Source organism: Parasteatoda tepidariorum, chromosome 6 (assembly GCF_982258835.1).
Source record: "Parasteatoda tepidariorum strain Cologne lab strain chromosome 6, Ptep-v5.0, whole genome shotgun sequence".
In the NCBI taxonomy this organism is placed as follows: Eukaryota; Metazoa; Arthropoda; class Arachnida; order Araneae; family Theridiidae; genus Parasteatoda; species Parasteatoda tepidariorum.
In genome coordinates, this window is record NC_141760.1 from 15,072,661 (window position 1) to 15,093,003 (window position 20,343).

At 31.8% G+C, this 20,343-nt stretch overlaps 1 protein-coding gene across 1 annotated transcript in view; it reads left to right on the plus strand.

The window, feature by feature from the left end:
- Positions 1 to 708: 708 nt before the first annotated feature.
- Positions 709 to 20,343, plus strand: part of LOC147807609 (uncharacterized) — a 56,723-nt gene continuing 37,088 nt past the window's right edge. The window contains exons 1-2 of the mRNA XM_087166590.1: positions 709 to 1,057; positions 2,593 to 2,655. Of these exons, the coding sequence (XP_087022716.1) occupies positions 1,037 to 1,057; positions 2,593 to 2,655 (84 nt within the window). The 5' untranslated portion in view covers positions 709 to 1,036. The remainder of the gene's footprint in view (positions 1,058 to 2,592; positions 2,656 to 20,343) is intronic.

Here is a 20,343-nt window from a genome sequence, read left to right on the forward strand (position 1 = left end):
TGAAGCCCGTCCCTCACAAAAGTACCAAAGTGGTTGAAAGAATTGAATCCTACCGAAGAGTGAATGGTGTCTCTCCGAACCCCTTTCAGGCAAATACGAGAACTGGGTGTTGATCACCAGTTAGGGATAAAAGGATCCATTGTCTATATTTCCAATAGCTTGCACAAGCCTGTAGACAGTCTTCCACGCAATGTAAATAATTCACTAACTTTCATGTAAAATTGAAAAAAAAAAAAAAACCTTGCGTTCAAATCCTATTTCATGTATGAACTTGTGAATCCGAAACGGGAGTATGATGCAGCTTACAATCTCCACCAAACGCCATTGTACCAATCAGAAAATGTTAATATTGATTTCGATTGGATGTTCTATATCTATTCAGTCATCAAAAGAATTTAGACTTAATGTCTGAGCTGCATTTAAATATGCCTGCGAAATTGTGTACTGAGCAGTTCAGTTTTAATAGTTAAAGATGTTCACGATAAAAACACAATAAAGTTGCTTTTCCAAAAAAAACTAGACAACAGCCATTTTGCCATTAAGTAACCTGTGATCTATGGCAATCACAATTTTCTTCATTTTGCAGTGAATCGTATTTTAAATTTTTGTTATATTATTATTTTTTTCTACTTTTAATATTATAATTTAATTCTGTGCTATATTTTACGATAAAGTTATTTAGAAAAGGAGTCTAGTCTTATTTGTTTCGTTGAAAATTGAAGTGATAGACCGTATTATTTGGTAAACGCTACAAGTACAATAATATTGGACGGCGTGCTTCTGGCAGGTGTGAAAATCGGTCCGAAATAGCAAATCCGGAAGTCATACGACAAATTTTAACTTTTACCGCCATCTGTGCTAATTGGCTGTTGATCTAGGAATATAGCCCCAAATAAATATTCTTATGAACTGAGGTTACAAACGAAACTTTAAATGCAGTATGTTTTTTCACTAAAACTATTCCATTATTATTTTGGAATTTTTTGAAAATGGTTTAATTCCTAAGTACTCTTCACTTTTAGAGTTTTCATCTCTAATGATGTTATATTTTATTTATGTAAATGTTTTAATTCTTTTATTTAGTTTAGCTTCTATGCTATAATATATTTTTCTAACTTTATTTTCTTCTGTATGTTTACTTAGTCCTAATGCATTTCATTCTTCCTCAGCTCTTTATTCGTAAATTGCTTGAGATATTCGATATGTTACCTGATAAGATTACTCTTCATTGCTTTATTCCTGAGTAATTGTAAACTTGAGTTAGAATGTCAAAGCTAGCAATGTATTAATGTGATATAATGCGTGCAATATTTATTCTTTATTGTAAATAGTAAGAGTTCATTTTTTGTTCTCTTAAACAGTTTTCTTTAGATTGAAAGTTAACAATTTTTGTTTGCTTATGATAAAGTTTGGCTATTGCTTTGGTAAGGTATTTTTAAAGCAGAATTTTTAAATAATTATAATGGTGTGCTATAAGCAATGCTTTTTAAATTTCGCAGCTTGTAGCTTATATAAAAACGATGAAGTTATAATTCAGGTTTACTCCCACAAGATGACATTGAATACTAACTTTGTCATTTTGAATGCAATTGTAGTTTCTTATTTATGTGAGATTTCAATTGAATGAAAATTATGAAACACTTAAATAGCAGTGTCTTTTTAGTTTTCTTTAAATAAAAGTTTTGAACAAAATCTGGAGATTATATACAGGTTGAGGTGTATTGTAGATATATATAGATAAACGCTGTATAAATATCAACAAGTATTATGTATGGCCAACAATTTTTTAAAGCATATACTTTTAATATTTTACAAAATGAAAAATTTTAATTTCATTATGAATCAAGATTGAAAATATGTAAAACAACTTTCAATTATTTATATTTGATAGTATATAATTACAATTATATACACGTATATAATAATAAATGATTTATTATTTGTAAGGAAAATTATATATTTTTTTTTTTGCTGCACCGTAAAAAAGTAGTTTCAGCAGTTTTTACCCATAAAAAATTTGGGTTTTTCTCTGCTGTACTTAATCTGTTGTAATTATTCATATCAAACACAGAATTTCTGGTTATCGATTCATTCTTTTATGTTATTTAATTATGTATTTAAGTTAAAGGAATGATAATTTTTTTAGTAAGTTAGATATTTTTAAAATTTATTCAGCCAATATTTCTTGATATCTAATATGCAATTCACTTCACACACACATGTATATGCATTCTCATTTCTATGTAAATGAACTTCCTCAGGGGGTTTACCATAATGGTAAACACGGGTGTCACATTCCCGAGGTACCCTAGTGATCATACTCCGTTTATAGTATGGTAAGATGCTAATATATAAAATACTTATATATAACATTTAAAACTATTTTATTGCTCTTCATTATTAACTCAAACGGAATATAACATAATGTAGGGAACCTGTGTTAAAGTTCAGGGTGTTAGATCTTTTTGTTAGAATTGAACTAAAATTAAAATTTTTTTATAATTTTAAAAAACGAAGCTATTACAAATTGTATATTTTCTGCATTCCAAAATTTTTTAATTTTACAAACATTTTGAATATTTATTCATTTAGGATCACTTTTGCGGAATTGCCCCACTACCTATTCTACTCCTATCCTTGTTTGAAATGTTTTTGGTGAGACATTTACTTATGTTTCCAGTAAAATATTTGCAGTTCAGTTTACAGAACCCATAAGCTTAGCATTTAGCGCCATTCCATCAATTTCCACTCTCTCGCATCATGCCATCCGTATACCAGTTCTGAATGGAATAAAATTCCTTTGTTCAATCCTAAACTCCAAACTAAATTTTTCGTCTCATATTCAGTATTTACAACAAACATGCAACAGACAACTCAATTTACTTAAAGTATTAACTAACACTTCCTGGGGAGCAGATACATCCTCTCTGAGGAAAATATACACATCTGTAATTAGATCAAAACTACGGCTCTATAATTTATGAGTTAGCAAGAGAATCAGTTTAAGATACATAGGCATTGTCCATTACGAACGAATTGCGACTGGCACTTGTTATACCTCACTAATTTAAAGTTGGTACGGTTTGCACAATGAGCAGTCACTTTAATAGTGCAGAAATAAATTAGCTTTCAACTACTACTTTCAACTTAAAATCTGTCCGATTTATCATCTTCACTCTAAGATTTTACAACCTGAGTATGAGATCCGCTTTAAATAGCAATTCCTACTTTTGTACTGAGGATGTAAAAACTTTTATTAAAGCTAAGTGTTGAGGATTGATATGTTATCTTCTACATTACTACCACCCTGGTTAGATGTTCCTTTACTTGTTGATGTTTTTAAACAACATTCAAAGCAGAGTACTTTATCAAGCATATATAAAAACATATTTCATGTGCATCAAAACAAATATAAGGATTTTAAAGCTGTTTTCACTGACGGGTCAAAGTTTATTAATTATGTGGCATGAGCTGTTGTCTGTAGCAATAGCAACATGTCAGGATAGTCCCTTCAAACTTTTTCACTGCTGAGCGTTATGCATTAATTTTAGCTTTAGATTTTATTTTTGAACAAACTATAAACAGTGAATAATTTATTCAGACTCAAATAGCTGTATTGAAAAATCCTATTACCTATTAATGCTACATACGAACATTTTAAAATTCTCTTTCCTTGGATTCCTGGAATCTTGGAATCTCCGGAAATGAAAAAGCGGTTACCATAGCCAAATTCATTACATCTCACTAAGACTATTTACCTTTGCTGATGTTAAACCCGTGATATGCGACTAATTAGACTAGAGAAATGAGCAGTAAATTTCATAAAATAAAGCCATCCATAGTTCTGTACAAAAGTCTTGACTGTCACACAAACCTGAAAGTTCTCATTAATACATTACTCATCGGTCACACTCGTCTAACACATAAACATCTTAAGGCATCAGCGCCAGTTAGTTCCACATGCCAGGAAACTTTAAATGTCAAACGTATGTTATGTCATTGTCAGAAATTTAAACTCGTAAAACTCTTATTTTAATGCTGATTTTCCGATTTATCATATAATTATAAAATTCAGCGGTTGCAGATTTTGATTGATTTAGCTCTAAATTTCAGGGTTTGAAAAAACCCAACCCACCCGGGTTTTATTGAAAAAAAAAAACCGGGGAAAATTCGGTTTTATTAGAAAAAACCCAGATTTTTTCATTTAGTGCTCGTGAAATTTTATTGTGAAAATATTTTTATTTATTAAATAGTGTTGTATAAGCTTAAAAATAGAAATGAATCTAAACAGTTTTAATAAAATATAATAAATTTAAAAGAAGTTTAAATAATGCACTATCACTAATACATGTTTGAATCTTTATTGTTAAATTCGTAAAGTTTCACAATTTTTAACTGAAGTGCTATAAAATATAAATGCAACAGTAATATAAAAGGAAAAAGTTAAAAAAGACTGCATCTTTAGATTAATTATTTTTTGAAATTATAAAGTTAAAATTTATCTATGAAATTATAAAAAAGCTGATAATAAAACTTTTGTTGGAATAATAAGAAGCTTATTTTTAGAAAACCAGAAAATAAAACTTTAAATTTGGTAATTGTTTAATGTATCACTTAATAGAAATTTTTTTTCGTGGGTTTTTAATTTTTTAAACATGATTAAAAGAAACAAAATAAATTATATTCAAATTAAATTTTAAAAATATTTAAAAAATCTTAAGAAATATTTTAATATTTAACTGTTTTTTTTAAAGGTGATACACTTTCTCCAAATAGTTAAAAATTGTCCGCGAATGTTAAGAGTTAACTTTAAGAAAAAGGTCAATTTTTTTATTTATTTATTATTTTCATACTACAGATTCAAAGTGTCTACATTTCTCTCTTAGATGGTGATACACTTTTATGAGATTTGTAGCTTTATCTATTTCGTAGTTCACACCACACCTAACCGAAAGTTGAAAAGTGTCTTTCGATAGAGACAGAGGATACTGGTGCTGAGTGTTATGAAAAAAAGAATTGGCTGAAATTTTGAATGCCATAAGACCTGGCAGAAATTTTGGATGATGCTTAGAAGGACAGTTTTCTGCTAATTGCTCTTGTTCATCATTTAAAAATTATCCCCTTGCTTTGGGATCCAGGATGCATATGCTAATAAATGAGGTGGCTGAACAGCCTGATGGAATCTTTTTACAAAATGTTTATGGGGTTGTAATTCATCACGCGATAGTGAGTTAATTCATATTTAAACAGCTTCTGAAATTGAAGAGTTTTCTGATTGAAGCGTTTTTAAAGCTTCAGAAACAATTTATATCAGTTTTTCCAAATTTATAGTTTATAAATATTTTTGACATATTATTATTGAATTCATTTTGATGTTCAAGAGCAATCTCTTGATATTTATAGTAATTATTGGCAAAAGTTTCTACGCAGTCTCAATATGAACTCCAACCTAGTATCATTTGGTAATTGAGACATTAAGCAGTTTTTTTTCATTTGCCCATCTATGTGCTTGATGCACATTTCTTTTTCAACCAAAATATTTTTTAACTTCTACGATGTGTTCAATGAAAGTTGTAGGACATACTTCTTTTTCAACCAAATTTAAAAAAACCACCTAGTGGGTTTTTTCAAGGTAGGCACACTTGGCGAACCCTGCTAAATTTAACCTTGCTATCCTGATTTTACACTAATTTAGACCTTGTTAATTTGATTTTTAATAAAGTTGCATAAATTTTAATCTAGTTATTTTGCATTTCACTTGCATTTAGGTGTGGTATAGCCAAGACATGGCTCTTGCACCGAATATTCATATCAATCAATCCAATATTGATGTATTTTCTGCTAGATCAACACCTCCTATGTTTGAATTTTACTTACGAATGAAATAAGGCATTGAAATTAATGTTTCTCACCTTCTCTTCTTGTATCAGTCTCTTCAAACTGCGTGTTTGATGAAAGAGCTATCTCCTTTTTATGATTCTAAAATATAGATGATGTCGGGAGATTCTACAAACTGGTATGATTTTGACATTCTAGTTGTTGGGAACTTCACAGATTTAATGTTTTGCCTCTGCAACGATTTTCCTGCTACATTTAAAGTGCCGCAAGCATTTTTTTTAACGGATCATTCACCAGTGGAACACTGCTGAAAGATCTAAGTAAATATTAAGGTCAGGATCTTTCAGACATTTGCACAAATGCTGAACTACGTCGTATCCTATCCTTTTCCCACTCATTGGTACCTTGTCTTCTTTGCCACAATATATCTCAAAGTTCAAAACACGGCAGTACTTTTAAAACATGCATTAAAGCATCAAAAAGCTAGTCTGGATTTTGATTTTTGATGGGATACAATCCAACATCTTCATTTTTTGTAAATACAGAGGAAATTAGAAATGCTTGGAGTGTTGATGCTTTAGCATTATCTACATTGGAGGCCAATCCATCAATTTAGCACCAGGTTTAACATAGATTTCATCCATCATTAAAATTACAATTTTTTCCCTATCAGCAAGCAGCAAACTTTTTGTTCTAAATATTTGATATGAGAATTTTGAACTCCACTTTCCAATGGACCAAGGTTCTGTATTAAAGTCTTTAAATAATGAGGATGAGGTAAAACAAGTTTTGAACTATTTCGCACAAGCTTATGTGCTGCAGGATGACTAAAATAAAATTGAGCAGCCCATAAAAGAATATGACTGATAACGAGGGGAGAACTTCAAACATAAATCCAGTTAATCTCGAAGGAATAGAAGAGTTTCTTTATTAGTCATCTTCACACTCTTCTAATACTTCAGTAAATGCTTTCAGTATACTATGTAGTTTTATGTCTACATTGAGTTTTATGTAGTTTTATGTCTATATTGTTCAGGAGATGAATAGATTGAGTTCACATTTTATTAGTATTTATTTTACATTTAATTATTAAGTATAAAAAGGGAAAATATGAAAACAAGAGCAGTGCGTCATTCTACAATGGCGGTTAGGATTCTTCTGGTGAATGACAGAGTCTCTTATTTTGTCACTTGAAGAATTGTCTATTGAGAATGTCTCTTATTTTGTTCTTGAATTCTTCGAAATCAACTATCTGATCCTGCAAGCACCATTCTTCAAATTTTTTCTCATCTTGTTGAAGTAGTTCATTTTGTCTCTCCTCAGGAGTTTTCCGCTTTACAGACAATTTTGTTGATAAGTAAGATGGCTGACCTTCAAAAACAGTAGGATATGCCTCTTTTGTTAAAATGGGAGAGTATTACAATTCTTATTATAAAAATTCTATCTTAACTTATTCTAATATTCCCAATTATAACTTATCACTTATACGTAATTGATTTATCAGTTTAAGCAATAATATGAAGCATTTGCTGAATATCCGCATCCCCTTCCTTCATTACATTAACAGGTAATGAATTAATGATTGCATGAGACTCCTCTCTTGCAGGTTTACTTAGCCTACCTCTACGCTTTATTTTCTTTTTTGTGAAATAAAATCGTTGCCTACGTATCTTCTTATGACCTGGTGCACTACTACTACCTGAAGCTTCTAATTTAAAATACTCTCTATTATGTTTACGTTCCATAAAAGCAAAATAAGAAATATCTGCACCTTCAAACAACTTATATAATTTTTTACAATTATCCTTAGAATTGCAAGATTCAACTTAAGTTGTAAACTTAGTTTCATATTGTAAAAGATGCTCTTTCATTGCCTCGATATTTCTACAATTTGTAGAACAGGACACTTGGCTAAAAGAGCATTAATTTCCTTACCTTCTATACTGACTCTATCATCAATCAGAGAAACTACTATCAACACAACAACAGGTCTAGAAAATTTGTTGAAATGTTTACAAACCAAATTAATATGTTTACACATGTTCTATCTGATCGAATTATCATGAAATGTACAAGTAAAGTTGTGTAAACAAACCTTACATTCTTGACATGTCAATGGACAAACTTTAGATTGACAACCTCTCCGCACACTCAACTGATTCTACGTACCAAACATTAGGGTCATCACCAGGATGAACCTTGCCTATATGGAAAAGCATACCTTGCCTGTGCCTATTTCTAGATTCAGACATTTTCGAAGCTATAAGCCTATCTAAATGCTTATCCCTGACAAACAGCTTTAATGCTAAGAGTGATTTGTCAAGTCTTTTAGCATTCAACCCTTTTAAATATGTATACTTAACCGTTCTATGCATTCGCTCCAAATGCATATTAGTATTAACTCCTATCCACTTACGATAACAATATGCCAACATTTGAACCCTATTCGAATAGTTATCGCTAAAATATTCAGCTAACCTTCGAGTTTTTTCCCGCTGTGAAAGATGCACGACTACCTGAGATAATGACATCTCGAATGTGTGAGGGTCACTTTATTCAAGAAGACACCTTAGGATCTTATAGACTTCAGCCTGGACAACAGGATTAGAAATAAACTAAGATATCTTGCGACGTCAACTTCTATCATGTGCAACAGCATAATAGTTTATTTTCTGGCTTACCAAACACGGGACACCAAGCATCATAAAAAGAATTAGCATCATAAGACAAAAGGCTCAACAATTACCTCTGCATCCTAAATGGATTTTTTAAATGAAAATCGCCTGAATGGCATTTTCATCTTGCCTATTATTGAAAATCGGAGCAGCTGGAAACCCTTCATGCCTATCGTCTAACACACATAAAATAGACAAATCAATGTTACATTCATCTTTTCCATGAGTGAAATCACAACACACTACATTACCTCCATAACTTTGAAGCATACTTTTTTGAGTCACATTCATAAGAACTAATAAAAAAATCTTTCTTTTCTAAATAACCAGACTCATCACTTACATCTTGGGGTTTATATTTATTTATTCTCTGGCTCAGAGGTTTCGTGGTTTTCTTAATCCGAGATCTTGGAGTCCGTCATTTCCTTTTTAAGTTATTTGTATTTTGGGCAGGAAAGTCCTTTGCATCCATTTCTTCCATATTTGTTTTTATACAAGGCTTGGAATTTGTTACTGTGAACGAAGTTTAATTTAGCAACCTGAAGAGTTTTACCTTCTTTTCTTGCAGGGGGAGCATCTTTGTTAGCTTTCCTTTTTATTTCTTTAGGCTTTTTCGTTCCTATTTCTTGAATTTTGTCGTTTAGAGATTTATTTTCTTTCTCAATTTTATCTAATTTGATATTGATCCTTTCATTATCCTCTAACAGTTAATTAAAGTAACCGTTGGAGAGTGCTATGAGACGGGAGGGAGGAGTTTTCCTCGTTCATATCTATTAAATTTTCTTTAGGGCTTATAGGTGTGAATTCCTTATCAGTGAGATGGATATTATCAGAATTAAATTCTATAACTTTAAAAGCTGCATCATTTTGAAGCTCTTGCTTGAGATTTGTTAAGTTACTTATTTTATTGCTGTTTTTATCAAAGCTTAAATTAAATTCTCGGTGATATTCGTTCAGTTTATTTATGGTTTCGTTAATTTTGTGGCCATATTTCTCACAGTGGGTCACGTATTTCATTAAACTTATAGCTTCGCTAATGAATGATTCGAAGGGAATAGCTATTTTAGTTATCGCCTTATTCCCCGCCTTATCAGAATCATTATTCAAATTGCCCTCAACTTATATCTCCGTTGCATCTGATTCTGGTTCAGTGTTATCGTCGTCCGTCGATTGAACTTTATTTTTTTAGCAATTTTTGCGTTTTTTCTTTTTACTAGGTTTGTCAATAACCGAGTTATCACCTTCATTAATTGGGATAATAATTTTCGCCTCGTCCGCGTCGTTTAAATCTACAATTCCAATATCATTTTTATCCAAAGTCTGGCTGTATTCCGTTATTTTAGCAGTCGATAATTGCTGGTCCTGAAAAAGACCTTTGGGTGGTGCTAAGTCACGAGGTGAAGCCATATCTCTGGACTCCCCAGAAGAGAAACAAGCACACACTCGTGGCTTCTTTGACACCGGGCAGAGCAAGTCTTCAGGTTTCCACCACGAGTCGATCAATACGTACCAAAGGAGTCATCAAATAAGTAAAACACAAAGTCGATCGCTGTTAGTCTGTATGCCAGACACGCCACTGCAGTCAAATGTCTTCTCCGCTGAGTCCTTAATGAAGACGGTGTATCAGCGACGGAACGCTTCTTGCGAGATCAGGTTAAAAGAGAACCTTTTCCCGCCACTTCTAGAACTGTAACAAACAGTTATGAGGGCAATTTAAAAATTGAAATGTTGGAACATTTTCTGGTTTACATAAATATGCAGCCTAATAGTCTCTATTAGATATTGGGCAAGTTGCAAGCCGTCGAGTTTAGTTTTCTAAATTTACAAGTGCGAAACTTTCACCTTCAGCAATATGTAAACATCCTCTGCTGTGCATATATATAAAATTGCGGAGAAGGCATGCTGCCTGAACAACTTCAATGACTTTCGGGATTTCACGCATTATTGGTGTATGAAATGCTCGGAACTCTTTTGCAAGGCGACTGTCTTTCCTAAACGGATTGAATTATGATTGTGAGAGACTTCTTGTTTATTGATTGACAACATTTACAAAACACTAAAAAAAACCACCTTTTCTGAATTTCCAGACCTGTAAGAATTGTGAAAAATATTTTTGGTTTAGTTTTTTTTTTTACATAATATTAAGTCAACTAATAGTTTGAAATAAATTATAATTGCAATTAAAATATATGCATGACCAGTATTTAAGGAGATGTGGACGTTGAAAAGCAATTTTGTCAAATCATTAAATATTGCTTAAATTTAATTGTTTTGCCTTATATTTAGTTTGATAAAATATTTAAAATTATTTTTGGCAACTCATATTGTTGAATTTTCACAGATTTATTTGTATTCGTAACAAAGGGAATTTTTTTTATTTTTAAATCCTCTTAATTGTCATATTCATTATTTTGTGTACGCTCATAACACCAACATTAGTATAATATAATAAATATATATCATATGGAAACAGGCACATTAATAATGATATACAAATAATATAATAATATGTAATAAGTATGGTCCCCATGGTGAACATAAAATGTTTATTAAAGAAGAATGTTTATATTTGATCACCTTTCATTGGCTGTTAATTGATAAAGAACTTATTCAATTAAATATTTACCATTTATCTAAAAAGAAAAGATTTGATACATATATCTATACTCAAATTGTGTTAAACAAAGAGGTACTTAAGAGCGGCACCATGTGTACCGATGCGAAAATTGAGATTTTTTTGTTGTTGACATTCGTGTGTATTAATCCGGGAGATCACTCAACCATTTTCCAACGCGAGAACTCGCGCTGGGTATCTCATACCCTAGTTCATTTCTGCTACTTAAATATCAAATAATACTGTTTATAAGCAAACCTTACATAATTAAATATTACAAAATGATACATTAAAGAATTTTAATGAATTTAAAAATTCATAACTCACATTTTTAAAGACAGTTTTGACAAATTACATACTGACGTTCAACACAGACTTTTTTTCACATTTTTGGCATATAAATCTTGATTTTCTGTCCTTATTACATGGACAAAATGCACATCGCTTGTAATTTGCTTTGATTTTTTTAGCAGACGGTTCACTGTTAGTGGTTTTCAGTTCCTCAGTGCTTGGAAAAATTGTTTTTCTTTGAGGCTTACGTTCTCTGTGTTGTTCTGACACAACGAGTCCCAGTGTTTTCTAAAAGAAACACCTGTTTCTGAACTGCGTGGGAGGATTTTTTTTCGACGTCAACAGCACTCTTCAACGACATCAATAGCAGCCGCATTTAACATAGAAAATAACATAACCATTGGCCAACGATTTGATATCCTTGCGGTAGTGTGTGCTGCTGCCATTTCATCGACAACATCCACAGCTCCTTTCGTGAGATTGTAAAACGTGATGATATCTGGTGTTTTCAATTCCATCGTGGTTTCGTCTATTTTATCATTTCTATGCATTGTGGACAACATAACTACATTTTTATTCTTTTTCGCAGAATACGAAACAGTTGTTTCATTTTGAATCCAAAGACTGAAGAATACAATTCCTTTTTCACCAAAAACTGGGGCGGTATTTCTCTTTTATTTTGTCTAAGTGTCCCAACAATTGTAATTTTTATTTCAAAAGTTCTTGTGCTAGCTCATATCCCGTATACCAGTTGTCAAGTTACGTTCAGAATTGAAAAGCGGTGTCATCAATCGCATGACAATGGATTTCGAACTACAGTCTATTTTGAATGGTGCATCGAGTTGCTGACCAGCATAGATCTCCATATTCCATGTATAAAATACTCTAGAATCAACTAGTGAAAATATCTTGATGCCATACTTAGCAGGTAGCTTTCTCTGATTCAGGTCAAAATGACGATCTGTGGATGAATGGGTCCACCCTATAAACGGGTGCGACGTATGGTGCGGCAGAAGTCAATTCTTGGCCATGGATGGCGTCACTGGAAAACAAGAACAATCGCTCCCCCTCTGCCTAAACAGGCATACGTCAACAACAACATCTAAAAGCACCTCTCTTTACAAGATAAACATAGATGATCTTTAAATTATACATTTTATACTCTGTTTGATGTTTTCTACACGCTATCATGACTATTCAATTAAGTAATTTATATTTAATTAGACTAGTAATTTTTTTAAGAAAAAAAAATGTGAAGCATAGTGCATTTTTACTTACTATTTTTTAAATTGTACCCGCTTCTAAAAATTTTCTTTTTTCAAACTAAAAAAAAAAACTTCTTTTTTAAGAGAAAGGAAAAGAATCTACTATACAGCTAAAATAATGATTTTGAGTAAATTTATTATAATCAATATCAAGTTTACAGCACTTTTCAACAATTGTTACATACGTTTTGAAATTAATGTAAAAGCAAAAATGAAAACATCTATTGTACTTCGGCTCAAATAAGAAGAGAAAAAATGCAAAAATATAAATAAATAAAAGCTAGTCTTCTATTACAAAATCAAACTCTTCAGCCATTTTCAGAAGCATGTCAATACTGAACTGATGGGTATTTTTTTATTCAAAATGTAACACTTATACCACAAAACTGTAAGAGCTGAGCATTTTTTTCTTCAGTTTTTCATTTTAAATGAGGTAGTATGTAAATAACTAACTTAATAAATATGTAATAAGAAGAATTAAAGAAACATAATAGTTTTTAATACCACTAGAATTTTTCAAAGCTTGTGTTCAACTATTTCTATTGAGATTTTGAAACGTTTTTTAGCTCCTTTCATAATTGTTTCTATAGAGATTTATTAAGTTCATATAATTAATAGCATTAAGCGAACTACAAATAGCAATTTTTTGCTCATTTATGTATATTGAACACTTCATTGCCTTGTAAATTTCAGCTATAACAATCCAAGTTTGCAAGTTCTTTTTAAATATTAATCTCCTATTTTATATGTATATTTTAATTAATTGTCTATGAAATAATTTTAGAAGGAAATTGCAATATAATGCAAAGGAAATACCTTTTCAGTTTTCGAATTAAAGTTACTAACAGTTCACATACATGTTTCTTTTAATGGTAATAATAATGCCTCATCAAAAAGTAAGAAACAAATATTTATAGCTTCCCACGAAATATTTTTTTTATTTAATAATTCTTCATTTCTTATATTTTACCCTTTTTTTCACCAATAAAAAATTATAAGCTGAAATAAAAAAGGCTGTGGTAACCTATCTATTCTACATATAATCGATTAATATTTGGCACATAACTTTGTAAGATTCGTTTGTAGCAATAACGTATCAGAAAGGTAGTTAAATCAAAAAAAGTGCCTTTGTTTGTCTGCACCAGATTCTCAAGAAAATACCGTTTTTAAAATTACTGCTCTTATATTTAAAAATTACACTCTTAAAGAGCTATTGCTATTTATTAAGTAAAACTCTAACTTCGCAAAACTTATTAAAATTCTTGAGATTCAGGAGAACAAATAATTTAATTGTTGAGCAAAATATGTTTGGTTTAGTAACATTGAGTAAATTATTTTAACTATATAGAAATACATACATATGGTTATTAAATTTAAATAGATTTATTTTATATTGGAATAAGCGAGCATCGGCACAACATCAGGGACCCCAGGAGGGGCCAGCAACAGGCGATGGCGGGGTAGTGTGATTGGTGCCGGAGCACTCAGCTTCCTCGCATGGGTTAATATTGGGCGGGGAGCCGGCAGCCTCCTCCTCCCGTTTTTGGAGGATTCGGGCTATCTTGAATGCCTTTTCCATCAGGTCGTCTGAGTGCCCGTGGAAGTTTGGCCCTCTTGTAAGTTCTGATGTCAAGTTCTAATCTACTGCAAAATTGCTGGTGTCGTGCGTTTTGCAGTATTCACAATTAGCACCGTGGTCGGCAATAAATCTTTTCTTTAATCGTTGGATTGATTTTTGGTGCCGATGAGTCTCAATGCCCTCCAGATTTAGGCCCCCAACGAGATAAAACACTGTGAAAAAAATGAAATTAATTATCTATGTTTTTATGAATAGATTTGTTACTTGCGTGTTATTAAAGATATAAAGTGTTACTTACAGACTACGATGCCCATTTTGTAAATTTAACATCATACGATGTGTCCTCAAAATACTTTAAGTGCACTCGATGGAATTCCGGCTGTGAAGTGAGTCTAAAAATTTGATTCGTTTATGAAGTGATTCGGGCCAATTTTGAACGTTAGTTGTTCTTATAACCAGAGGAAAAATTTGCTCGATCACATCTCTGTTCTTAAGTTCTAATTGAACAGTGATGTGACCGTCTAAAAAATCGCGCATTTTAGTATTTAAAACGGAAATACCTACAGGCGTGACGTCATCAAAAACAACAAAACGTCTACCGGTAGCCAAACCAAGCTGAAATCCGCGTCTAGTGTCATCCCTTAAATTAATATTAAATCTTTAAATGCCGCGGCAATAGTTGACTTACCCGCATCATAATCACCGTACATCGCGACCCACCTTCGTTTAATTTTACCCAATTGAAAACTGTGAAATACATGTGTGAATAAATTTAAAATTCCCATACATAACGCGCATTAATTTACATAAAGCATAAATTTCATATTGATGATCCTCGGGTAAGTCAATCAAACTTTTCGAGAATATCTTGCACTTCAGAAACAAGAAATTGTTCGTTTGAAGTGCGAGCCATTCTCTCAGTTTGATACGCGAAAACAACTTTACATGCATTAGACGCCGTTTTAACTCGGTCTGGCATGGCGACATACAAACTCCTCATACAAATGAGAATTTGGCCTACATATTTCAGAATAATCGAAACATAATTTATTTGGGAAGCTAATATCTTGATCTATTGCAAATTGGGTGAAAAGCTCGTGATTAAAATTTTTTTTATCAGGAATTTCGTGTACATCATCATGATTTAAATTAATTTTAACTCGAACAAAATTACAGATGCCGGGAAAATCTTTGACATAATCAATAAATAATGAGGAGTTAACAATCACATTTTTATCCTGTAAGTATTTCCGTAGTAGTAAATCAACTTTTAGATTTTCTTTTAATTCTATTAAAATGTAAGCCAAAGTAGTATTATTCCCGCGAACGTATGTTCCAGAAACCATTTTTTTCCGGAGCATCATCTCCAAATATAATAACATAGCTTCAAGTTTGGCCAAAAGGCAACGCAATATAAAAAATTTGCCACGCCTTTTGTTCATTCCCGAACGAAGAAAGCACCTGGCAAATCGAGGACAATCAATTTTATGGTTAGGGGGGGGGACAAATTTAAATTCTGATTGGTATTTACCTCTGATCTATGGTCAACAGATCTATCCAATTGAGTATCCATTTTGAAATAAAATAAAATTAAATCACAGAGTTAATTGAATCACAAAGAGAGAGAATTAATAAATTAAGAATTAACTCACATTAGAGTCCCCTTGCCGTCCGGCTAACCGAGGGAGGTTTTCGTGATTTTCCTCTCCATGTTGAAATTTACGAAATAATTAGGAGTGTACAACAACATAAACACGATGAAAATTACTTTATTACATGCTAAAAATTTATAAACTTAATAATTATTAAAATGAATATTGATGAGAAGCAGAATGCAGTTCTCATTGAATTGGATTAAGTTTTAAACAATTCAAGAAATGATAGGTGCTAACATCGTTTCATTTCTTTTCATTTTTTTTTCTTTATTGATTTTATTTATTTATTATTATTTTACGTATATGCCCTCTTAAATTAAAGGATTCCCCCCCCCCTTTGAGTTTAACTTATTAGTGCAAACGTGTTCTTGGAGTTATTAGCACATATTTCTTTAGAATTTCAAAATGAATATAATAATTGCTGAAAAGAGCTGTTTACTAATCATTTTCAATGGTTATGAAGTTCACACTAAGCAAATATTCAAGACTTTTTATTAGAAAACTCAAATTCAGTGACAAAAGCATTTGTTTTGTACATTTCATACATTTGTACATGACAAAAACATTACATTTTGTACATTTCCTTGTATATAATGGTAAAATTGTTTTTAATTATTTCGTAAGGGTATATTTCTTATTTCGTTGCGAGAAAACTTTGACTAAAATACGATATAAATAAAATAAATAAGAGATTTTAAGAAGTAAGATGATTAAAATAAATTTATAAATTCAATTTTAGCAAATTATTATTCTACAGCAAGCCTGCACAACTTTTGCCGAGCATTTTCCTAGTAACTCCTTGTTTTGGCTATAGTATGCCAACAATTATTAAATAAAAAGGACTATTATTAAGGACATTTTTATATATATATATATATATATATATATATATATATATATATATATATATATATATATATATATATATATATATATATATATATATATATATAAAAAGAGAGAGAGAGAGAATATTACTAAAAGAATTTTAAGAAACTGGCTTATGAAATAAAATCATACAAAAGATCAAAAATAGTGACACTGTTAAAAACATGATAATTTTTTTGAAATGAAAATTAAATTTTTCTTTTCTAATTGCTTTAAAAATATAAATATGATAGAGTTGGGAAAATATGAATTGTTATTATAGTTGAATATGAATGTAATTGCTATAATAGTTGTGCAGAAAAATAAAACGAATCATATAACTAAAAACAGGTTTAAATTTTTCTTAATACCACAAAATTTTATTTTAATGTCTTTCTGATTTTGTTTCGACAGAAGTCTTTAACATTCCGCCAAGTCCTATGCTATAAACATTTCTCAGATGAGATACACCTACGAATCGCTTCTGCCTCTGGTAACTTGCCTCCTGTTATGTAATGTCCCAAATGTTTTTCAACTGCCTCTTTTTGATCATCGCTCCATATTTTCTTTGGCACTGTTTTTCACTTGACACCTAAAAACAAAACAGTGTGTAGTACATATTTGGCTTTCGAAAATTTTTTTCGTGGCAAAAAAGATTTCATTTTAAAATGTATCATCAAAAAAAGTAAAAGAGTTCTTGTAAACTACATGGATGTAAAAGTATATTTTAAATTGATCATATAAGAATATATTAAATTAATACTTTTTTTATGTCTCGAAATTTATGAAATTATTCATTAGAAACTGAATACGTCTTTCCTTTGTTGTTGTTGTTTCTAATCCCCAAGAGGTCCATCCCAATTAGACCAATACCATAAGTCCAAAAATGTCCAGGAAGTCTAAAAACAGATGAGGTTTTGAAAAAACCTCGTCGATCTTAAAATCGATTCAGTTTAGAATATGCTCGGGCGAAGCCTGAGCTGTCCTACATTTAGTGCAAAGTCCAAAAGTCTTTTGCCCCTGAACATACGAGAGACACCTCAAGTGACCACTTGCAAAGCGAGACAAACAAGTCTGCTGGCTTCTAGGTCCCTCAAAAAGCTAGGCACTTCCAGGTCGTTTTCTGAATTTTAAGTTCATCTACCCTAAACATTTAATGAGTTCACTTCCTAAGTTTTAATGAGATTCAGATATAAAATCCCTTTAATAATATTATTTTATAAAATTATTTAAAAATGTTTTTTCAGGAAAAATTACTGGAAATATATATATAAATATATAATTTTTACACTTATTAGTATAGATTTTGACTCTTATTGGATTTCGTTAGAGATTGAAGTATTATGTAAAAATGCATTTACCATGTTTGGATTTAGGAGGAGAGTATACTTCGTCACTGGTTTCGTTTTCTGAACTTATACTATCTAAAAGAATAATTTCATTTAATTGAAAATAATAATATTTGTATTGATCTGGTCTAAATTTTAGTTCAATCTTACAAAAAATGTATACAAAACATCGACAAAAATAAATTTTAATTTTATTTTAAAACTATTTCAGTTTCAAAAATGTCTCAAATTTAAAAAATCTCCTTATCACACAACATATGATGATCAGTTTAAATCATTATTTTACTATCATCACAAAAAAAAAAAATTGAGTTGCATGTATTAAAAAATATTTATCGAAAACTGCGTACATCAAGAGTGTGCATATTTAAACACTAATTACAAAATCAATCATTGAAAATTCAGATAAAACCTGAATGAATTTTTCGTACTGTTTCGAAATTAATCTCTTTAAAGAAACACGTTTAACAAGTTCTCATCGAAACTAAAAATTTAAAAAAAAAAAAAAAAGATTTTAAAAAACAAGTTGGTTTATTTACCTTTTTTCTTTCCTTCAGAATTTTTTCCTTTTTGAGACCAGCATGGTATATTACTTGGTAAATTTCCCTCCTCTGAATCTGAATTAAATTAAAAAAATGTTACATAAAATTAAGTCTGGAGAAAAATAAATTATGGAACTTTTTACGCAATTGTTTTAACGAGTTTTTATAGAAACTGAAAAATTTAAAATAAATAGTTAATAGTTCTTATAGAAACTGAAAGATCTGAAATAAGTAATAAAAATTAACTTTTAAAATTCAAATAAACTAAAAATTCTTAGATAAATAATTAATCACTTTAACAGTTTAAAATTTTTTTACAGAAACTGAAAAATTAAAAAAAAAATTAAAGAAAATTTTTATATTTGCTTTTATTTAATCCTTTGTTTTTTTGTCCTATACATGACATGATGAATTTCTCTCTTCTATATCTGAAATAAATAATAAATGATAAAACTTTTATTTAACTTTAAAAATGCAAGCCTTAAAAAAATGGAACTTGATGGAACTGGTGCCATCTGCTCGTCTTGTAAGTGGCTCTACATCCTTCGATGACACAGGGTGTAGGGGATCTGATTGGGAAGACCCAGTGGAGAACACCATCCATGAAGCATGATTTGGTGGGACAGTTCTTGTTCCTTAAGATGGAAGGTGCGCCGGTAGCAACTGTATTGTTTCCTGTATTACCGGTAGCTTGACCTGTATTAGGGGAAAGAGTGGTTGTAACATTATCAAAACTAACCTTTCTGCTAGTCGGCTTTTTCCTCCTTGGGTTAGCTGGTGTTGCTCGTTGCCTGGGAGGAGTAATGTTGGTACTTACCCTTCCACCTTGGCCGCACGTATCACCCACTAAGTCAACCTCATCCACCTTGCTGTTAAACAGCATTGGTCTGGCATTGTGGGTACTACGTCGTTCTCCTGGGAACAAGAAGTCGTCATCCGAGTTGTGGTTTGTGGTGATGCCACTCGTAGATGGTTTGCTAACAGGTGGGGAGTTGGATGGAGGTAATTTAGCAAAGATGTGAGCAACATCTAGATGTGTCTCAAGGTCCCTAAGGGAGAGGAAACTGACCCCGCATTGCTGGCTTCCGAACCTCTTAGTAGCGGCAGGAGGCAATGGTGGGAAGTCGTCATCCAAGTCAATAAGTTTGGCCTGACCACCTTTGAAGGGCCTTAACGTTGGAGGAGATGATTGCGAGGAGGAGACAGAACCACCAGGCGGTATCAGGACAGGAGGAGAGAGACATCGATCCAGTTTGTGTGTTGGTAGCACTTTGTCAAATTCGGTGCCGTTGATGCCAACCTCAAGCAAGTGATTTGCTAGGGAGCCATGATTCCTAAACAACCTAGTGCAGTGATGGCAGCTAACTGGTATAGTGGCGAGCTGGTCGCTGTAGATGTTAAGTAAGGCCTCCTCGAAGATTGTCATGTACGCTGTAATCTCATCAAGGGGAAGCAGGTGGGCGGCGAGGTGAACCTCAAGCAAACCAAAGTCGTGGCAGGGTGCCTCGCAAATGTAGCACTTGATGACCCCAGGAGGAATGGAGATCTTCTGGCTATCATGCACTGGCTTGTTGGCTCTAATGGATTGAAGCTCGGCAATAACCCTGTTTATAGAAGCTGCTTCTTGGAACTGCTCCAGTTGCTCAATCAGGAAGTGGTCGATGTGCA